Source organism: Osmerus eperlanus, chromosome 17 (genome assembly GCF_963692335.1).
Source record: "Osmerus eperlanus chromosome 17, fOsmEpe2.1, whole genome shotgun sequence".
In the NCBI taxonomy this organism is placed as follows: Eukaryota; Metazoa; Chordata; class Actinopteri; order Osmeriformes; family Osmeridae; genus Osmerus; species Osmerus eperlanus.
The window spans coordinates 6,145,872-6,165,725 of record NC_085034.1 but is presented as its reverse complement, the minus strand read 5'-3'; the positions used below and the strand labels follow the sequence as shown (position 1 = coordinate 6,165,725).

General features: G+C 47.5%; 1 protein-coding gene across 8 annotated transcripts in view; it reads left to right on the top strand.

The window, feature by feature from the left end:
• The window catches only part of nav3 (neuron navigator 3), a 131,340-nt gene that overhangs the window by 32,529 nt on the left and 78,957 nt on the right, over positions 1-19,854 (top strand). For all 8 annotated transcript variants that reach the window (XM_062483755.1, XM_062483752.1, XM_062483751.1 and 5 more), the window contains exons 2-4: positions 9,008-9,125; positions 10,278-10,330; positions 19,624-19,696. In XM_062483755.1, coding sequence (XP_062339739.1) covers positions 9,008-9,125; positions 10,278-10,330; positions 19,624-19,696 — 244 coding nt within the window. The remainder of the gene's footprint in view (positions 1-9,007; positions 9,126-10,277; positions 10,331-19,623; positions 19,697-19,854) is intronic.

Sequence of the window (19,854 nt, the reverse complement as noted above, 5' to 3'; positions counted from 1 at the left end):
ATGACACGTTGGCGCGTTTAGGTTCCTCTCGCCCTTCCTGATTCATTTCCGGGGGCGGGACCTCCAGGTTGCCGTCTGCGGGGTGCTGATTACAGAGCCCTGAGAGATCCCGGAATAGATGAGTGTCATTCAGAAGCCTCGGAATGCCACGGAACGCCTCGGAAGCCTTCGGAACGCCTGTGTAAAGCCCATGGCCCAAACTCCGACAAAGCTCGGAGTAGAAATCACCAGCGCACCGCATAGAGGAGACCCCACAATTAGGCCTGTCACAGTGATAGGAGTAGATACTGTAATAGAGGACTAGCTACTGTACAGCACATGATTTGTGCTTACAAAGCTGCCAGCTAGCCTCAACGGCTAATTACAACAGTTAAGTACAAGAGTTATCTATGGGCTCCTCTGAGGTGTTTTGGGTTTGAATTCAGCTCAGGTTGCTATCCTGCTATTTCAATTAGTGGTTAGCTTCAGGTTTCTTCTTGCTTGCTGTTTTTTTACGGTCATCAAGCAGTCTGTGTTATCTCTGTCTGACAGTCTGAATCTGGCTGGCAGAATAATTATGTATTTTGGAGAAAGGATTTGAGAAGCCCCACACAGTGACTCTAAGCCAGACGCTAATTAGCTGTTAGCTGTCCCACTAACCCACCTAAGAGTGTTATTGAGGCAAAAATGTAGGTGATGCCGTCAGTGTTTACAAACAGACTAGGCTTGCTGGTTACCCTAACCGCATCCCAACCTTGTTTTGAGGCAGCGTTGCCAAGGTGACGTCACAGACTGTGGCCTGCGAGCCAGACGCTACCTCACACCATGGTCACCATGGTGAGGTGAAGTGTGTGCGTGTGTGTGTGCATGTGTGCCTCCGTGCAGAAGATTCATACACTAAATATCACCATTGTGTGTCTGTGTATGTGTGTGTGTGTGCCCTGTCCTACCCTCATGGTATATGTACATGTTTATATATGTTTATGTCTATATATGTTCCACATTGGTTCTGCACCAGTCTAACCCCACCTTGCTTCATTATCCATGCTGAGCAGCTGAACTCTCAAAGGAGAAGATCAGAGCAGCCATTAGCAGGAAGAGGGGAAGCTGGCCTCCACCTTCAGGTGCAGTTAGCAGATAGCTGTTAGCTGTATCTTACCATGCATCAGCTCTGCTTTGTGATTCTAGCTGCAGACTGGCAGAAGGAAAGAGAGGCACAGCTCAGCTTAGACGGCCTCTCTGTACTGTAGGGGGTCAAGGTTGCATGGCTGCAGCTGGAGAGATTGAGCCGTGGAGGGAAGAAAGAGAAGGAAGGAGGGAAACAGGGAGGGAGAGAGGGAGGGCAAGAGACCCTGAAGCCAAATCAGTTTGTGCCAAGGGCTGCCTTTACCTTCTGTCTCTATCATTCCCTGTCTTCCTTCCTTTCTCCGCCCATCTTCCGCCTGTGTGCTTCTCTCCTCTCTCTCTCTCTTTTCTCCCTCTTCCTCTCGCTCTCTCCTTCCTCGCCACCTTGTCCCTGGCCCATGGGGAATCCTGCTGGGAGGAGGGGTGGATTAGTGGCCGACTGAACCAGAGAAAAGATGCCAGGAAAAGTTGTCATCACTCCCCTGTAGTGTTGTTCCTAATTGCAGAGTGATCTTAGCCCTGTCATTCTCACTGATCCCCCTCTCCCTGCTCCCCCTTTCCCTGACCCCTCCTCCATCCCAGCGGTTTCAGCATGGAGCTCCTTTGATTGACAGGTCTGAGACCAGTATATGGGAGTATCTATCCAAAGTGTGCAATTATTTAATTTCATGCTTAGGTTTTTCCCCCCTTAACTGACAAACTGGCCTGGCGGATAGAGACTTGTGTGTTCAGAAATGATGACTTGTTTTCTTTCAGCCAAGTAGATTTGAATCACAAATCAGTTGAGGGGAAAGGAGTCCTACTGTCACTTTATTAATTTGGTAAGTTGATCAATGCTCTTGGCATGGAGTACATACAGTAGTCTCTGTATCTTATTTAGGCCCTTCAAGGAGAGAGGGAGAAGGGGAGGGAGAGGGAGGGAGAGAGAGAGAGGGGGGGTGTGAATGGGAAGGAGGGAGAAAGAGAGGGCCTTCCTTACGCGTTTAAACGAGACAACTTCATCAACCTTAAGTTAAATCCATCTCCTTTCCTACAGGAATGTGTTTCTTTGGCCAAATATAATCACCCCAGCATATCAAACCAAACGCCCACTGCCACTTAACCTGTTTACGCTCCTGTTTCGCCCGCGAGACAAAAATGCTGCCTCCCCCTTCCTCAGTTACGACGCACTAAATTCTAAAAAATATATTTTTTAGACGCTACACATGTTATACATCGTTGGAAAGCTACGATTCTTGTGCTTCCATTGAAATAAACCAATTCAAGATCAAGTCGCAATAGCAAGCAAAGTCAACGTCTTTTTCCGGTGAACATTCCTTCAACAATGCCAAAGAAAAAAGTTGTACTCACCCTAAGTTGTTCAAATAGGTCCAGGTGTGCAAATCATGCCATCAAAACTTGATCTGCGTAAGTCCCAAGGGTTCAAAGTATCTAACCATGTAAAGTAATTCGTCCAAATACAATGTTTTACGTTCATGAATAGCCATTATCCTTTGTTTCATTATGCAAGTTAGCCGACGGAAGAAACAACTTGTTCACATAAAAGTGTTATTTTCTCCGATTTATCAACGGAGTATTTACAAAATGAAGGTCTCAAAATGTCCGTTGAACCCTCCCCTTTTGATTGACACCTTGTTCGACCCAATAGGAGCTTCCATGCCCCGTTGACAGCCCTCTAAAGCCAACTAGGTCTGTGCGTCCTGCCCCCCCCCGCCCCCCCCCCCCCACACTCGTTCTAAACAAATTTCTCGAACTGGCTTCGACTGGCTCTGAAATTAGCTCGTTAGCCTTGTAGCTGACAGCTAGCTGAAAATGCCAATACCTCATTTGTATGCGTCTGTGGAGCCTTCAAAATAACAGTCGATTGCGCAATATGGTTGACAGAATCAGTGTTCTTTGTGCGCCAATCCTTGGAATCAGATAAAGCACTCCAATGTGTTCATGCTTCAGTTTTTGTGTTTCAGTATTACTAATTAGGGATTTAGCTATTATATATGATATTTCTAAGTACCAGAGATGGGCCAGAGATAACAATTATGAAAAATAATACCTTTTTATTTGACCTTGACCTTGGTTACAAAGGGTCATTTTGGAGTCTCCAAAAGACCCTTTTAGAAAATTCCTGGATGTACTCTTATAAAAACATGTGTCAAATATGAATATATTGTGGTATTATGTTTGACTTTTGATTTGAATTGGGTAAGGCTTCAACCTGTGGTCCAATTTAGTCTTCCAGATAATACCTACCACCTCTAGGCCTCTTCAGGCCTCTGTTTTCAAAACAAAATCTAGGCGGAAATAGAAATTTTCACTTTCCTTGTGTTCAAGCTTCTATTACTCAACACTAGAAGGACTGACAGGGGTCCTGACAACAGGGGACATAACTTCAGAGTGTCAGCTTTCAAAAGAGATCATTTACATGCATGTACTCCAAATGGTTCAAGAACAGCTTCCAATTTACTTTGGGTATGCTGTTTAGGCGTTTTCAGGCAAATTTAACAGGAACATGAAAAGGTTAAAATGGACGGATCATTTTTCCAACCAACAAATCAGAGCTTGCTAGACACTCAAAAAAAGGATCCTATTTTATCAGATTTACTGTCTAAAAAATATATATATCTATTGTTTGTTAGATTTATACAAAGCTGTCCTGGGCAGTTGACAGGTGTTAGAGAACAGCTTAGGTAGGCTTTCAGATCTCTCTCTCTCCCTGACCGAAATCATGATTGTTTCTAAGAACACAGTGTCATGCCCATCAGACAGCCAGTTTACCGTGGAAATGCTTTCCAGATGCACGGATCTGGAGGGGTTTCTTCAATGTTCTCCTCTAGTCTGAAGGTATAATGACCAAGAGAGCCTTTGCTGGGGATTTATTTATTTAATTTTTTTACAATTTTTGTTATTGATCGCTATTTTTGTTTCTGTTTTAACTCTGCTGTCTGACCCTCAAAAAGACAAAGAACAGTCTTCAGAGGTTGACTCATCATGGAAGCCATTGATTTTATTGCCGCATCACTCTTGAAGTTTATGCAGTTTTTATGTGGAACTTAATTACACTTAAGGTTCATCTTGGAATTGTCTGTGTGCCAAGTTGTTCTTGGCTAATGGGTGTGAGGTGAATATGAAAAAGATCCTTCACTGTTAAGTAACCCTAACCCACTCAGACAATCCCAGGGATCCATTCTCAAAGGATTTTGGGAATAGGAGTTGCAGAGATCCCAATGCATAATCTCAAATCGAATTGTACCTCAAATACAATTACCATGTATTAGAGCTGGGTGGACAGTATCCCTGATTGAATCAAATGAAAAAGTAAGTCTCCTTGGTTGTTTAATTAGCCGGGAAGAAGTTGTTTCTCTAATCAAGCTATAATACATTCTGCTATCAATCATTTTTCTAAAGGATGGGGAATTGGGGGGCCGCACACTTGTACCTTGCCCCCTCAAAGCCCCCAATCCTCCCACTCCCTCAAATCTTTTAACAAACGATGGAATCATTGCCATATGTCATTTGTCTCGGACTTGTCTGGTGTGGGTGGTGGGGAGAGCTGTGGAGTGGAAAGATGGCATGAAATCTGAGGAAACAAAGACAAAAACCAACTTGGTGTTGAGGTCAGATACCCAATATCCAAGCATCCAGGGAGGCCTGTTGTGTTTCTGTTGAGGGATGAGGGGGTTTGTGTGTGTGTGTGTGTGTGCGTACGTGTGTGCGTGTGTTTATGTCTGTGTTTTTATGTGTGTGTGTGCGTCATTTCCCATCTTCGGCCCTATCCCCACACAGGACATGTCCCTGTATGAACCACTTGGGTGATGACATGTGTGTGCGGTCCTGTGTCATTCTCCTGGTCGTCTGTGGGTGTGGCATCTGTCTCCATGCAGCTCAACAGACGAGATGGCTAAATGCTCAGCGGCTTGACACGAACAGTGATGTCACGTCCTTTCTCGCGTGTGTTGCGAGTGTTGAGTGGGAGACTTAGTGTTCGTCCACGTCTTTCCCTTGTTCAGCACTTATCATTTAAGTGCACTGTCTTTCTTTCCATGGCTGAGGCTCTGTGGCTGCAGTCAGACTTACCTCATCTCCCCTCACCCTGAGGCTCTGCCTTTCCTCAGTGGCTGACTCCCCCTAAAGGCGGTGCTACGCCACTGCACCACGTTCGACAAGTACCTGCGTAGCTATAGAGTCTGCATTGTGATCACACACAGTGGGAGCGATCCATCTGCTCTCTGCAAGGCACTATCATGCCGGCATGAGAACCCCCCCCCCCCTCCTGCTGTGGATGCTTACGGGACGGTGGTGCTGACTGCATAACAGGTACCGCTAGGTCTGTGACTGACTGGAGACGGGTCTTTGAACTGTCTCGGAGGGCTGAGGAGGAGGAAGGGGGGTGGGGGGATGGGGGTTGGGGGGGCAGGAGGGGATTGCGAGCGAGTGTTGTGGTGGCGGGACTATCGGAACAGAGGGGGGGGGGGGGGCGGAGGGAAGGAGAGAGGGAAACAGGGAGAGAGAGAGATGGGTCTCTGTGTGCTAGCATGTATTCCTGGCTGCATGCGAGCACTCTTGTCAAGATTCTCTGTAAACACTTGGGCTGGCATTTCTAAGTTTGGGGCTTGTGCTTTCATGAGTCTTGTCATTGACCGACAGTGTTGTTTGGCTGATTGAATGGCACTACATTTACATTACATTTACATTTAATGCGAGTCAGGCGGCTGAGCGGTTAGGGAAGCGGGCTTGTAATCAGAAGGTTGCCAGTTCGATTCCCGGCCGTGCCAGATGACGTTGTGTCCTTGGGCAAGGCACTTCACCCTACTTGCCTCGGGGGAATGTCCCTGTACTTACTGTAAGTCGCTCTGGATAAGAGCGTCTGCTAAATGACTAAATGTAAGAATGGCACTAAGCGTCAAAGAGCAACAATGAGTCAAGAGCAAGTCAGACAGTGACGCATGACCTGCTCAACTGAGAGCTCCATTGAAGGGGCTTTAATAGATCTAATGAATACATCAGCTTTTGACAGTGGAAGACAGAATCTGGTTTTACCATCAGTCTTACATGACAGGGTAGAATGCGTGGGTTTCGATAGCGACAAGAAAAGTGGCTAGTACTGGCATTTTCTCAGTCAGTTGTACTGGGTATGAGTATACCATAGTCTTGAAAGAGTCCAAATAAATATCCACCTTTATTAGTTGCTAACTTCGTAAGGGTCTCTTTAAGTGGTGTAGCGAATGCCTTGCAACAGACTGCTTAACCTTGAAACCACGTCCTTCTGTTTCTTGCATGACATTATCTGATTGGGATACTGTCGTGTAATCACTTTCTCTGCGTTAGAACGGACTCCAGAATGGAACACACTTCAACCCCCAGAGCCCTCCTGCTCTTCAAATACTGATTCATACAATCAAACATTTAAGAATGGATTTCACTATTATCCAATCATCATTAGCGTACTGGTGGATATCAATGTTGATTGGACGGCATGTTTGGTCCTTGTGTGGGTTTTACACATGCCTGGGCAGTGAGAGGTCTATTCTCTGGCTTGAAAACCGCTAACTGAGTTATCCAATCGTTTTCCTTGAGTTGACAGATGCGGTCGCACAGCGAGTATTTTCTTCAGCCTGAAACAATGGCTTGTGGTGCTTTTAATTGAAACAGTCCACTGGGCACCCATTCCACACTATCACAGTTAGAATGACTTTCCCGTCCCCCCCTGGCTAATGAGATGTAACTCTCTCCCCCCCCTCCCCTCTCCTTTTCTTCATCCCTTTCTTTTTGGGCTGTTGAATGACAAGGAGCCGATTGAAAGGTCCCTCTTTTCCCAGAAATACCCTGGCAGGCTGACTCTCTTTCTCCATCTTTCCCCCTCTCTGTGTCTTTCTACCTCTCTGTGTCTTTTTCTACCTCTCTCTTTTTCTCTCCCACCGTGAATTTGTCATTGCGGCAGACTTAATTCTCCCTGTATTTTTTGGGGAGGGTGGCAGAGAGGCAGGGTAGGGGTGGAGAGGGAGGGAGGGAGGCTGCAGCAGAGGTGCAGGGGATCAGACAGACCTCTCATCCTCCTCCGCTTCTCCTCTTCCTCCTCTGTGCAGTAGGAAGCTCTGAGAGAGAGACAGAGTCTGTCGGGTGGGCAGCCCAGCTCCCTAACCTGGGCCAGCTGACGGCCGCTGTCACTGCAATTAACCAGGAAATGATGACGCAAGGTAGCCGCCACCTGCCGGCGGTCATCGGCCTTTGTCGTCATGGTTGCCATGTGGCTGCCGTGACTAAAGGTGTTGGCTCGTGTGTGTGTGCGTGTGTCTGTGCCAATGGCTATTTGTTTGTGTTCTCACCCTAGCCAAACACACAGGGTGGTAAAGCCTAATGGAGCTTAAGAGATGTGGTTTGAAATGTGTGTGTGCGTGTGTCTGTGCGTGTGTTTGTGCTTCCCTGAGTGTCTATGACGACAGAGTACTTTCTGTTTTTTGTTTTTATGGGTCTTCATCATGGGTTAAGTCAAAGGATAAAACCACAACAAGCACTAAATGCCGGCTTCTTTGAAGAAAACATGTCTGATTCCCCAAAAAGAGAGAAATGCAATTATGTAGAGTGATGTGTGAGGCAAAGAAAAGGATAACTTCAGAATGAGGAATGCTTGGTTTTATGAGGGACTTTCTCAGACTTTAAAACCCACACTTTCGTTGGGTAGAATATCTATTCATCTCTTTATCGAAGACTTCCTCAAAACATGTCCTTTGTCGATGAGGAATTGATTTTCACTAACTCGGTGAAGCCCATTCTTAGTTTTTTCGCCGGTGCGCTTGAAGTCACAGAGAAACCCTCCTCTCGAGGAACCCCTCGCGTTTCTGAGCGGATTTCACTATAGAAAAGCCCTCACGCTGGTCAGGGCCTCACATAGGTGGGATATGAAAAAGCTGAACCTCTGAGCTAATCCAGGGATCACGGGGAAGAAACAGGGCCGTGAAAGCGGCGGGTGGGCGTCTGTGACTGGGGGCCTACTGAGGAAGGTCTTCAAGCAGCCATCAGAGTCAGAGATGAGGTTCAGGAGGAGGGAAGGGGAGAGGGGGCACAGCCCTGGATCTGGGTGTAAATACTGCTGGGGTGGACCAGACTACTCCATGAGAGCGGGGTTTGTGAGGCACCAATGAAGGTTGGTGATGTTTCCTGTTAGCTTGTCAGGACTTTACTTCTAGGTAAAGAGTGGTCCGAGAGACTGCTGTTTCTCACAGTAGTGGAAGGCACAGATAAAGCAGGGCAGGCTATGTGGTTCTCAAGCTGAAGCCGGCAGGAAAACCACTGCAGCTGTTGGCGTCCATCACTCACAGAGAACATTATGGCTGCCACTGAGAGACTTGTTGGATGATGAAGAGGTTTTAGATGATCGTACATGGCCCTTCTTCTCTCTCTGTGGAGGGCGATATCCTTGCCAGTCTCTCAGAGTGACCTCATAAACAGATCGAGTCGTCTTCTTGCTTTTCTTGCTCCCAGCCCCGGCCTTTTGTCGAAATATTTGTGTTTGTGTTGGAGACGGCGCGTTTGGGTCGAGTTCCTGGTGCGCACTGCGCCACTTATGTTGAGAGGAAGGGAACCCGTGGGTCCTCCGGATAGGGCCAGGCTGTGGAAGCGTCCAGCACGGTTTGTTTTTCTGTGTGGTCGAGGATAGCGCTGACCAGGGTACTAAAACAAATATGAGTCATACCTCAAACAGGACAAGCCAAGAACTTTGGTTCCTGTCTTTACGTTAGTCAGAGCATACCGTCTCTCTCCCTCTCTCCCTCCAACCTTCTCTCTCCCTTGAACTCTACACTCTCTTTCTCTTTAGCACTTGTTCTTTTGCTCTCTCTTTCTCTCTCACACTCTCTAACTCTGTCACTATGTAGATCCATGTCCTTACCTTGTGTTCTCCTCTCCACAGATCTACACAGACTGGGCGAACCACTACCTGGCCAAGTCTGGGTGCTCCAGGCTCATCAAGGACCTCACGCAGGACATTGGTGACGGAGTGCTGCTTGCTGAGATTATCCAGATTATAGGTAAAACACACACATGCTCATGCACACACAAACATGCACACGTTGACATACGTACGCACAGACATACACGTAGTCAAACACTCATACACACACAAATACACACACATATGAGCGACAATGTTACCTCTAAAGTTATAGTGGGTCCAACAAAGTACATCCTACCACAAAAAAATCCATAAACCACTCATCCTGTTTAGCATGAAACACATCAACATGTATAGCATTTAGCGTAAATCTTTCAAACCAGTGGCACTTTGCCACGATATTCGACACGATAGCCCTCAACTATGGCACTCAATTTAGTTGTACACAATACAGTTTGCACAACAGCACAATCTGGTGGGTCACAGCCGCGAACACACACACACTTACACACACAGACACAATGATATTGCATCCACGAGTCATTATTTTAGTCTTGACTTTACCTCAGTTTGGACAGAGGGAAAGCTTTCATGTCAACCTGCTATAAAACACAAACACTTTATCTTCATTTCCAGCTAAGGTCTATGGCAGGAGAAATCTACAGTCCTGGCAGACTGGGACACACGGATTGTAAACTATTTATGCTCTATTAAAGCATGTGTCTCCCATGTGTGTCTTTTAGCAAGCCCAGAGTGGCTTGTGTTTATTTTTCTCTCCTCTCTCTGTGTTTCCTTCTCCCTGTCCCTTTCTCTCTCACTCTCTTTCTCTCTCTTTCTCTTTACCCCTGTTTCTACAATATCTACCCCTCTTTCTCTCTACTCCCCTCTCTCCACAATATCAACCTCTCGCTTTCTCCCCCTCCCTGCTCTCTCTCTCCTTCCCCCCCTCCTGGGCTGTATTGAAACCTTACCCAGCTCTCTCAAACAGACAATGGCCAAAGCCAGTCTGTCAGTAATGTTGGAGCAGCAGCTGATGAATTAGCAGGCGTGGAGTTTTTTTTCTCTTTCCCAAACTTATGCTGCCCCGAAGTTCTGGGCCAGACAGCATTCCTCCATACACACACTCACCCACACACACAAGCTGAGGTCCACGCCGCATCTGCCCCGATCCCTAACAGGGGTCTGTCAACTTTGACCCCCCTGGTTTGAGGGTGCGTGAAAAGTCTCTGCGCTGAGGAGGCTGTTTCTGACGGACGCTTTTACACTTTTGGCTCTTTCTTTCTTCCAGCGAATGAAAAGGTAGAGGACATCAATGGCAGCCCTAGGAGTCAATCACAGATGGTGAGTGTTCTGCTTCCCTCTACTATACATGAATATCACTGTCTCCGGACTTCTTTGTTCATTTGTGACATACATTGAATGGTAGTTACCGTACCGTAGATGTTTTAGGAATTCTATCATTTAAATACAAACTTTTCATAGCCGTTCTCAGTACGTTCAAGATCACTAATGATGAGAAAAGGGACATTTGGATCCTAATTATAATAATACATGTGACTAGATGAATCACCACAAATTGCCATCATTAGAAGATAATTTGCCCCCAGTTTGACAGTAACTGTCTAGTGTTTGGGTGTGTTGGTCTGTCTGGGTATTTGTTCTTTCACAGATGTAATTAAAAGTGACTTAACAGAGTTAGAACATGTTAAATGAACTCAGAGGGGTGCTTAGTGCTTAAAGGTCTGGCACTCAATCTTAAAGAATCTAGCGCTGCTGGTGTGTGTGCGTGTGTGAATGTGTGTGTGTGTGTTTGTGTGTGTGTGCATGTGTGTGGGCACTACAACCATTTGGCTCTGCACGCCTGCAAACTCTGTCTGACAGAGACTGTGTGTGTGTGTGTGTGTTTGAGGTCAGCACTTTGTCTCTGGCACTCCAATCCCATTGATCCGACACCTGCTCCAACCACAGAGGTCCTGCCAGGCTCCTTACCAGGGGCACAAAACTTTACTCTGAGGAAATACGCCTGCTTGTGGCTTGGTTATAGATGAACAGAAGCAGGAGAAACATTTGAGACACATAGAGGCACGCACACACATACAAACACACATACAGACACACACAGAGACTTACACACACATACAAACACACATACAGACACACACAGAGACTGACACAGACACGCACACGCAGACAGACATACACCCCCAGAGACACACAGCCCCGCACACACTCCCTGCACAGAACCGTTAAGGTAAGCATGCTCCCCTAGAGCAGCAGGGATTTGAGGACGGTTCCTGGAGGTGGTGGGTCACATGGGCAGCTCCTCAGGCGGGTGCTCGGTGAGAGCGCCGGCAGGGGATGTGACAGGTCTGCAGAGTGTCACGATGCTGTGCGAGAGGTGTCGCACGCCCGCTGAATGGAGCACAGTGGATTGCTTGTCAGGTTGTCAGTTCCCCTTTTCCGTCCGTCTGGCAGAGGAGTAGCAATATGTATCGATGAACGCACCAGGGATATCCATCAGCGTGCATGGGTGTTTAATATCTCACATCAGTCTGTTTAGACCCCATAGCTCAGCAGATAAATGACACCCTCCGTCCGTCTTGTTTATTAAGAGAGTTGTTCTGTACTTGGAAGAAGAGAGGTGGCAGGGAATTTGTTCCTTCCTTGCGACCTGTCCCTGACCCCCGCATGTTTCAAACTTCACTGATCAATAATATGCATGGTGGACTGTCTCTTCTGGATGGGACCCAAACGCTGGTCTGGAGGCAGTGGGGATGGGTTCAGCTCAGTGCTCAAGAGCATTTGGCTGCAGGTCAAGATGTCGCAGGTTCAAATCCCCCTCAATTTGGATCAAACATTATGGCGCGTTATTATAAAGAAGCCAGCCAGTTCTAGAGGTCGGTAATCGACCCTCTAAGTTTTTTTCCTTCCAAAGTGTGGGGTGAAGGATGTGGTACCCCTGCACACCCAGCAGGGCCCAGGGGGGAGGGAGGGGAAAACAACTTTGGAACTTTCCATGCATGCGAGGGAATGGTGGAGATTCTCCCAGGACATTCCCTAGTGGTCAGATTCCGGGATTCCAAGCGTGCCTGTTTACGGAACTGGGCTGTGGCGGGGTGTATTTGGGGTCATTGATTGGTTTGTCTGTTGGTTGGTTGGAGGTTCGGCATGTTGGCTGTTTGGTTCTTTGACTGGTTCGGACCCCATGGTTTCTGGGAACTGGGGTGCAGGGGGTTTGGAGTTCTGAGTGTCGGGACCACATCCTTGCCCACATGAAGGAACTCGGAGGGTGAAGACCACGACCGCTCATCAGCTGAGCCAAACACGGGATGAGAGAGAGAGAGACAGAGAGAGAGAGAGAGAGAGAGAGAGAGAGACAGAGAGAGAGAGAGAGAGAGAGAGAGAGAGAGAGAGAGAGAGAGAGAGAGAGAGAGAGAGTAGCACAAGGAAAGAGGTGGAGATCCTCAGTCTGATTATGTCTCTCCCTGGGGGGAACACACTTCTGAAGTGTTCACATTGTAGCTCTGTTCCATTTTACCGAGGGCTTTTACAGATGTCTCTCACACTCTGCGGCATGCTTTGTGCTCATCTCAGCATGTTGAATCTAATGTGGTCTGACAGTGGAGCATCATCAATTGTACGGACTGCTAAAGGAATTAGATATGTGCCTGACTCCTTTGAATAGAACAGTTATCTCTCTCTATCTAACACACACTATCTATCTTTATGTCTCTGTCTTTATCCCCCTCTTTCTCACTCTCGCTTTTCTCTCTAGGTCCCTCCTCTCTCTTTCTCTCCCTTTCCCTCTTTCTATTTCTCTCTCTCCATCCCTCCATCCCTCTTCAAACAGACAGACGCAGCCAGGGTAGTAAAAAGAGCCTCATTTAGAGGGAAAATAAAGGTTCTCAACACTAATCGCGCTCATTAAAGACATCATTAGAAAGACCACAGCACATGTTTGTCATAGTGATTCGACAGACAGATGAGTGAAATTCCCCCAAAAACGCCTTACTGCTGTTGAGGGAAACCCAAGAAAAGCCTACTTTTAGCTCGATAGTTAAAAGCATATCGAACGGAGATCCTCCACACAAATGTGAGTTCCGTGACTACTAGGATTGCCATATGCTATTATATGTCCGGTAACTGCCTAGTAAACTCTTGGCATATTTCATCGAAGCACCTAAACGAAACTTTTCCATAGTTGGAAGCTTCGGGGTATGGGCTGAGTTAGCCGCCTGTCTCCCAGGGTGAGCGAGCGAAGCAGCGCGTTCGTTAGAGCTTACAAAGCGCTCTTCCATCATCTGCAGCCCATCTGTCTCACCGACAGAGACGAGGAGTGCTCTCTACTCCGCAGTATCAACCTCGTTTGCTCAACACGCCGTTGCTAATGCGGGCTGCAGTCAGCAGTCTCCAACTGGTAATGTACCTGATATGAAATGCTGGCTCAGTCTGCATGGTGTCTGAACCAGGAGACCGTGTTTTTTTTTGTTTTTTTTTGGCACAGGTTGCTTATTTGATAAGCAGACTCCAGCAGTCAGTGTTAAAGCGAGGATCAGTTGGTGCAGGCAAACTAAGACAACAAGGGTGCAGGGCGCAGTTAAGTTGTGTCAGTGTAGATACTTGCCTGTTAGATCTCACCCGAAGTCACCCCCAACAGGTGGATGTAGTTATGAACTCTGGTGTAGTCTTGTGCTTCTAGGTGTCTTGAAACCACTGCAATGCAGTTAAGCTACACATTTTATGCTCAAACCCAGTACTGTCACATTGCTAACCCAAGCAGTCCCTTTAGCACTGGAGCCACTTGTGTGCCGTGTGAACAGAAATGTGCAAGCATTTGTTCTCCAGACTTTGTTGAAATACTTTTGTTTTGAAACAGTATGTTTCTGATATCCAAGCTGGCCTCACGTTCATCCTTCCTCCTCAGTGGCCAAGCCAGGCCCAGGAAAGACAAATCTTCTGGCATGGGGGCGATCCTTACATGTTTTTTATTAGTGGTCTATTTCGGAAGTAGCGAAGGAACACCTACAGGCAAGTTCTGTTCCCCAGTTGTACCCCACATGGACACTTTTAATCACCCATTAGAAAGAGGCCGCTCTGTCTGTCATGTTAAAGACTACAAAAGCTGACTTGTTAAAAAGGGGCTGGAAGGGACCAATAACCTTTGATCTATGTCTGTTCTCTCTGTTAGGAAGTTGTACATCCCGCTAGCATTCATTCATCTCTCTTTCTCTCTCCGGTCTCTCTCTCTCTCCATTCGGTCTCTCTCCACCTGCCCCTCTCCCACTCTGCACCATAAATACACTTTAGCACTTTTATTGGCAGTCAATTCACTTCTGAGGCACCTTGATTCCCTAAAAACTCCAAACTCTCCGTGACCACTTTCCTTTGCTGGTTCCATACTGCCCTAATAGGGCTTGACACCTTTACAATCCTGTTAGGGACGAGCTGCAGCTTCAGTCCTCTGGGAGTGTGGCTAAAATGGCCATCCTTCTCAAACCTCTCTCCGTCTGAGGACTGAGAGAAGTCGGCTCGCAGGTATTCCAGGTTATAAGGTCACATGGTTAGAGGACGCTGGTCAGAGGCTAAACTCTGCAGGCATTTCTCACCTAGCAACTCTGCGGGTTGCCAGGTTATGCAAACTGTGGTCTTGTGACGTCAGGGCTTGACCCTGCACCCCTCCCTGGGTGATAAGGTCCAGACACGACAGACAAAGCTGTGATTGTAGCCTGTCAGCACCCATGTCGTATGTATGTAACACACGCAAGAAGAGTCAGTAGAGGGGGAGGGGAATCCTTAGTTGAGAAAAGATTTGTGGATGTTTGCTAGCGTGTGTTGCTGGTTGTCTTGACTCATCAGTTCTAAACGCTGAAATACCCCTTGGGTGTTCTATTCTATGTCTGTTTTGGTACATGATGCTGTGATGAGCTTCACAAAACCCTAGTTACCTGTTTTTTTTTGTTGTGGATAACAAAACTCTAAAGCAGACTCATCGGAGAGAGGGCAATTATGCTGCGTCGTGTTCCATTTCCAGAATGACATCACCACGATGATAATCCATTTGACGTATTATGAATCATTCCGATAAGAAGCTTTGCTAATCCGCAAACAGAAAAGAACCATTAATGGCCCTGTCTTCTATAGAGAAACCAGAGAAACAGAAATGCATCACAACAGATTGAACCTATTTCAGAGCTTTGTGTGCACATCCTCCGCCACACTGGAGCAGCCACAGAGAGGGCCTGTGGCACAAAGACAGAGAACGATGAATCAGCACTCAAGAGTGTTTAGGTTCAAAAAGCACCACAAAACTATCATTGAAGTGATTGGACTGGTACCCGTGCCAGAGTCCGATTCTCACCCTCTCTCTCTCTCTCTCTTTCTCTAGCTCTCCCTTCCTCTGAGCACAGTCGGCTCAGATTTTGTGGGGCAGGGTGTTGATTAGCGAAAGAGTCGCAGCCGTGCATGGGGGAGCAGGAAATCGTTTCAAGTGGCCGCCCGAAAACTGACCTTGGGGCGGCTTGGGCTGCCGGTGCTAGGAGGGGTGAGAAGGCTCAGTCTCTCTGGGGATGCTACAAGAAATGAGACCCCCCAGTTAGACAAGACTATTAGGACAACTAATCGTCCGTCCCCCCATCCCCCAATCAGCCCTTGAATTCACATTTCATTATCGAACACATTGACCGATCTAAACAGACACCTTTTTCCTGGGAGTGACATCATATTCAGTGATTGCCAGCAGACGTTATATTGGATTCTCGGTCCCGTTGTGTGTCAGATGGTCTTTCTCCCCGGGCTCGGAGCCCTGTGATCTGCTTCAACGGCTCTGTTTGATTCACGGACGGTCCGTCACTCTCTGTCTCTGGATACACACAGAGGGATGGCATCAGTCTCAGCACCTGAGTCACAACCCAGGGAGAAATCAATAATCTGTGTGAGGGGTCTGTGGGAAGAAGCAGAGATGATGAAAGGATGGAGAGAGAAAAATAGGGATAAGGAGAGAGACACAGGGCTGGAGAGAGGCGGCGGGAGGAAGCCAAATGAAGAAAAAGGTGTCAGGCACACAACAAAAGTTGGGATCTGATGGAGAACTGAAGAAAGAGAGACCGACAGAGGGACGGAGGGAAGGATGCCGTGAGTTCCGTGTGGCGTTGAGGAAGCGATATAAGTGAGATCTGTCTTGCTAGGAAAGGTTACGTGACAGCAGAGTGATGGCAGGTAAGCCCGCACGCCGCATGTTCAACCGTCCCTCATCACCCCTCAGTCTGTCAGCCGAGCGGAAAGACCTTTGAAATCCAAACAACAGGTTAGACGCCTTAGGGACTTGTTTTGGTTTGACAGAAGTCTCACAAGCTTTTTTTGAAAGATTCGTTTTGAACTGGGCCTGCTATCCGTTTCCCTTCAGGGTTCCCAGACTAGGTGAACAGGAGGTCTTGTCCTCCACTGTGGCCTCCGCAGATGGATCTGCAGTTATTAAAGCACAATCATGCCGTAAAAATAACATCCCAGCTATGTGATGCTACAGTATAAACGATCGGCCTGCTCATTAGACCTAAGAACCCACAGGAATTTATGGGTCATCACCACCGCATCCAATCCTGCTGTTCGGCCTCCTGCTCTCTGCGAATGCGTAGAAAATCAGTGGAGTTGCTTTGTCAAATTGGAGGGAACGTAGCCACATGCTAGCTAGCTAGCGAGTAAGCATGTACTCTTAGCGCTTTTCCTAAATCAGAGTAAGCAATAGAGTGGCTGGGCTGTACTGGGAGACAGTGAATGAAGTTGTGAGTTTTTGGTATTTCTGTCTTTTGACCCAGAATGCCTTTTGGCACGTAAGAAGTTGTAATTAGGGCGTGGGACCTTTCTGTATTTGACAGTTGTGTCTGGGGGATAACACTTTCCAAATCCAGCCCTCATCTAGTGGTTACTTGATAGCATTGTGAGGCCCAGCGTGCCTCAGCACACATGTTGGACAGAGGGAGGGAGGTACGCGAATCAAACTGCAAACATTTAGTCAGCATCATAGCTTTATGTTGTGATGTCTGTGGTGTGCCAAAAAACGGCTTGACTTATGATGCTTGTAGCTACAATGACAATAAACTCGAAGAAATGAGTCAACTCGAAGAAATGATTCTCGTTAAATCCTTTTCGGCTAAGTGGCGGTCGTTTTTCCAACAGCGTGTACAGTGTGTTTATTTTCATAACAGTGCATGTTTTTTTAAGGTCTTCATAATCTGACTTGGTTCAGTGTGTGTCATGGAAATGTTCCATTTCCTAATTGTCTCTAATGACTTATCTGCATCTGTAAAATGTCACATTTACGTCGGAAAAATAAATGATCTGAGTTCCACGAGAAGCAGTTAAAAATCCCGCGCAGCCAAACCACACACCAAAAACCGACCTTTTCTCTTCGCCAAACCCAGTGGAACACTTAGCGCCACTCGTCATCAACGCCTCACATCCAAATCTGTTTACACCATTTGAATCTGAAAACAGACTAAAAACAAACTGTGGTACGTTCACAAACACAGCACTCTGGTAACAATGTCCCTCAATTGGAGAACTTATGGATTTTCTCTGTTAACTATTCGTCTTGGCCCCCTCTTTTAAAGCAGATAGAGCTGGGATACAGGGCTTTTAGCTCTAGTGGAGAGATTTACTGTCTGTTTTCATATGGGTTGATTCCTCTGTCTTTGTGTCACCCGTAAAACATTCCCTCCCTCTATCTCCTGCCCCACACATACACACACATAAACACACACATACACGTAACCGCTCATTCATACAAACACACACACACACTCCCTGCCTGTGAAACAGATGCGCAGAGCCGCATGGAGGCGTTCAATGATATTTGAGGCAGTAAATATTTGAAAATGGCCGTTTAGAGCATAATTAAAGCGTTAGCCCCAAATAAAGGAGGGTGAATCCATGCATAACCCGTTGATTACATTTCATCTGTGTTTAGATGGTGCTAATTTGCACAGATGCTCAATCGCCATCAAAATTCATTGTTTGCAGACGATCTTCTTTTCTTTTCTTTTTTTGTCCAACCACCACCACATCCGCATTAACAGAATGACCTGCATGCGACGCATCTCTCGGTTTAATCAAGACTGAGATGATGGCCATCCTGAACAGATGTTCCCATGTCCTGCCACTTTGCAAGTGTTGGATCTACTTTCACGAGAGTGGGATAATCAAACAGTTAAGGTTGGACTGCACATGTGACTGGGCATATGGGTGGAAACCACATGTGAAAACCCACCATCTTTTTAGTAGTTTTACGAACACTTCTTTGCCCTGTTGTCAGGCAGATGGAGAAGTTGTGTGCGCGTGTGTGCGCGTGTATGATGTGTGTACACAGGCAGTGTAAACAGCTATCTGTCTCAGCTATGCCTCCCTCCCAACTTCCCTCCCTTGCTTTCTTAATCCTTACCATAGACCTATCACCGGTTCTGTGACTACCACTGGGACTGGAGCTGTTGTTAAATCAGACTACCAGGCCCATTCCCCCGTTCTTCTCAGGCTGTAAATCCAGCGATGGACAGACCGTGCAGGGCTGGGCTGGCTGAGCTGGGCACAATCCAGGCAATGTTTACATTCTATAGAATGTGCACTTTGCTGGGGCTTTACAGCTGAACTGTAAGCACAACGAAGACGTGTTTGTGTGTATGTGTGTGTGTGTGTGTGTGTTTATCTACGAATAGTGCCAAGCCCAGTGAGATGGGCGTCGCTGTGCAGCAGAGACCTGGTGGTCCACCCACTGTTGCTATAACATCCTAGCTCCGGTTATTACTGACATTTCTTAGGACATTTAGCAAATTTTGTTAGCATTCCCCTCACGATTCTGGTTTATTCTGGAGATTGAGCTCCGTCTGTCTGATTTCCCCTCAGGGTACCAGCGAGGGTGCTCCCAGACAGACACAAACAGAGAAATACTAGCCTATGAAACTACTCACAGTACTTCCCCCCCCCCTACACTGGTCAGCCCGGATACCCCCACAAGTCGTTAGCACAATATACTACAGTAGATCGCTCTGACCTTTGACCTTCTCATAAAAGACCTCTGTGCGTCCACACTATAAAACCCGTCGCCATGCAAATGGTGCGCCACGCGTTAGCCACCCTGGTGGAATGCACTCTGTCTCATACGGGGCGGTAAGTGGTGACTTAGTAGGCCTTTGTCAATTCCAAGAGGGGGTGGTGGTGGTGTGTGTGTGTGTGTGTGGTGGAGGGGGGGGGGAAGGGGGGGTCGTACAGCGTTGTTGACTCTCATACTTTTAGTGAGGCATTCGATTGTGTGGTAATTGGCCTCTTGTGGCCGACAGTAACTGCGTTGCATGGCGACCTAGGGGCTGGGGGCTTGGCTGTGTAGGTGGGACACACTGTGGTCACTAAGTCAGGCCGTCTGACGGACCCCCAGGGTCACACAGGGGGCGTAGCGGACTGGGCCATAACCCGGACAATGGGCTGCTTCATGGGCAAGACGCCGATTAGCGCTAACCACCCCCCCCGTAGGACTGTAGGCACATTGAATGTCAAGGATCCGCTCGTGCAATAACATAGTCCTGCTCTGTGCTGCTGTGCCACTGGTGCTGACTCGGGATAAACCCTCTCCGCTGTCTTCTGTTGTCCAGGTGGAGAATGTGGACGCCTGCCTCAGCTTCCTGGATGCCAGAGGAGTGAACGTACAAGGGCTCTCAGCAGAAGGTAAGACTGAAAGATGCTCCGTTTTGGTCTCTTGTGTTTCCTGGACGGCCGGTTGTTGTGAACCCATGCGGGTCGTGTGATGGAGGGAAACTGTGGGCTGTGCTTCCAGCTGCCGGGTTCCCGTCAGCGTGGTGAGATGGAGAGGAGCTAGTGTGCTG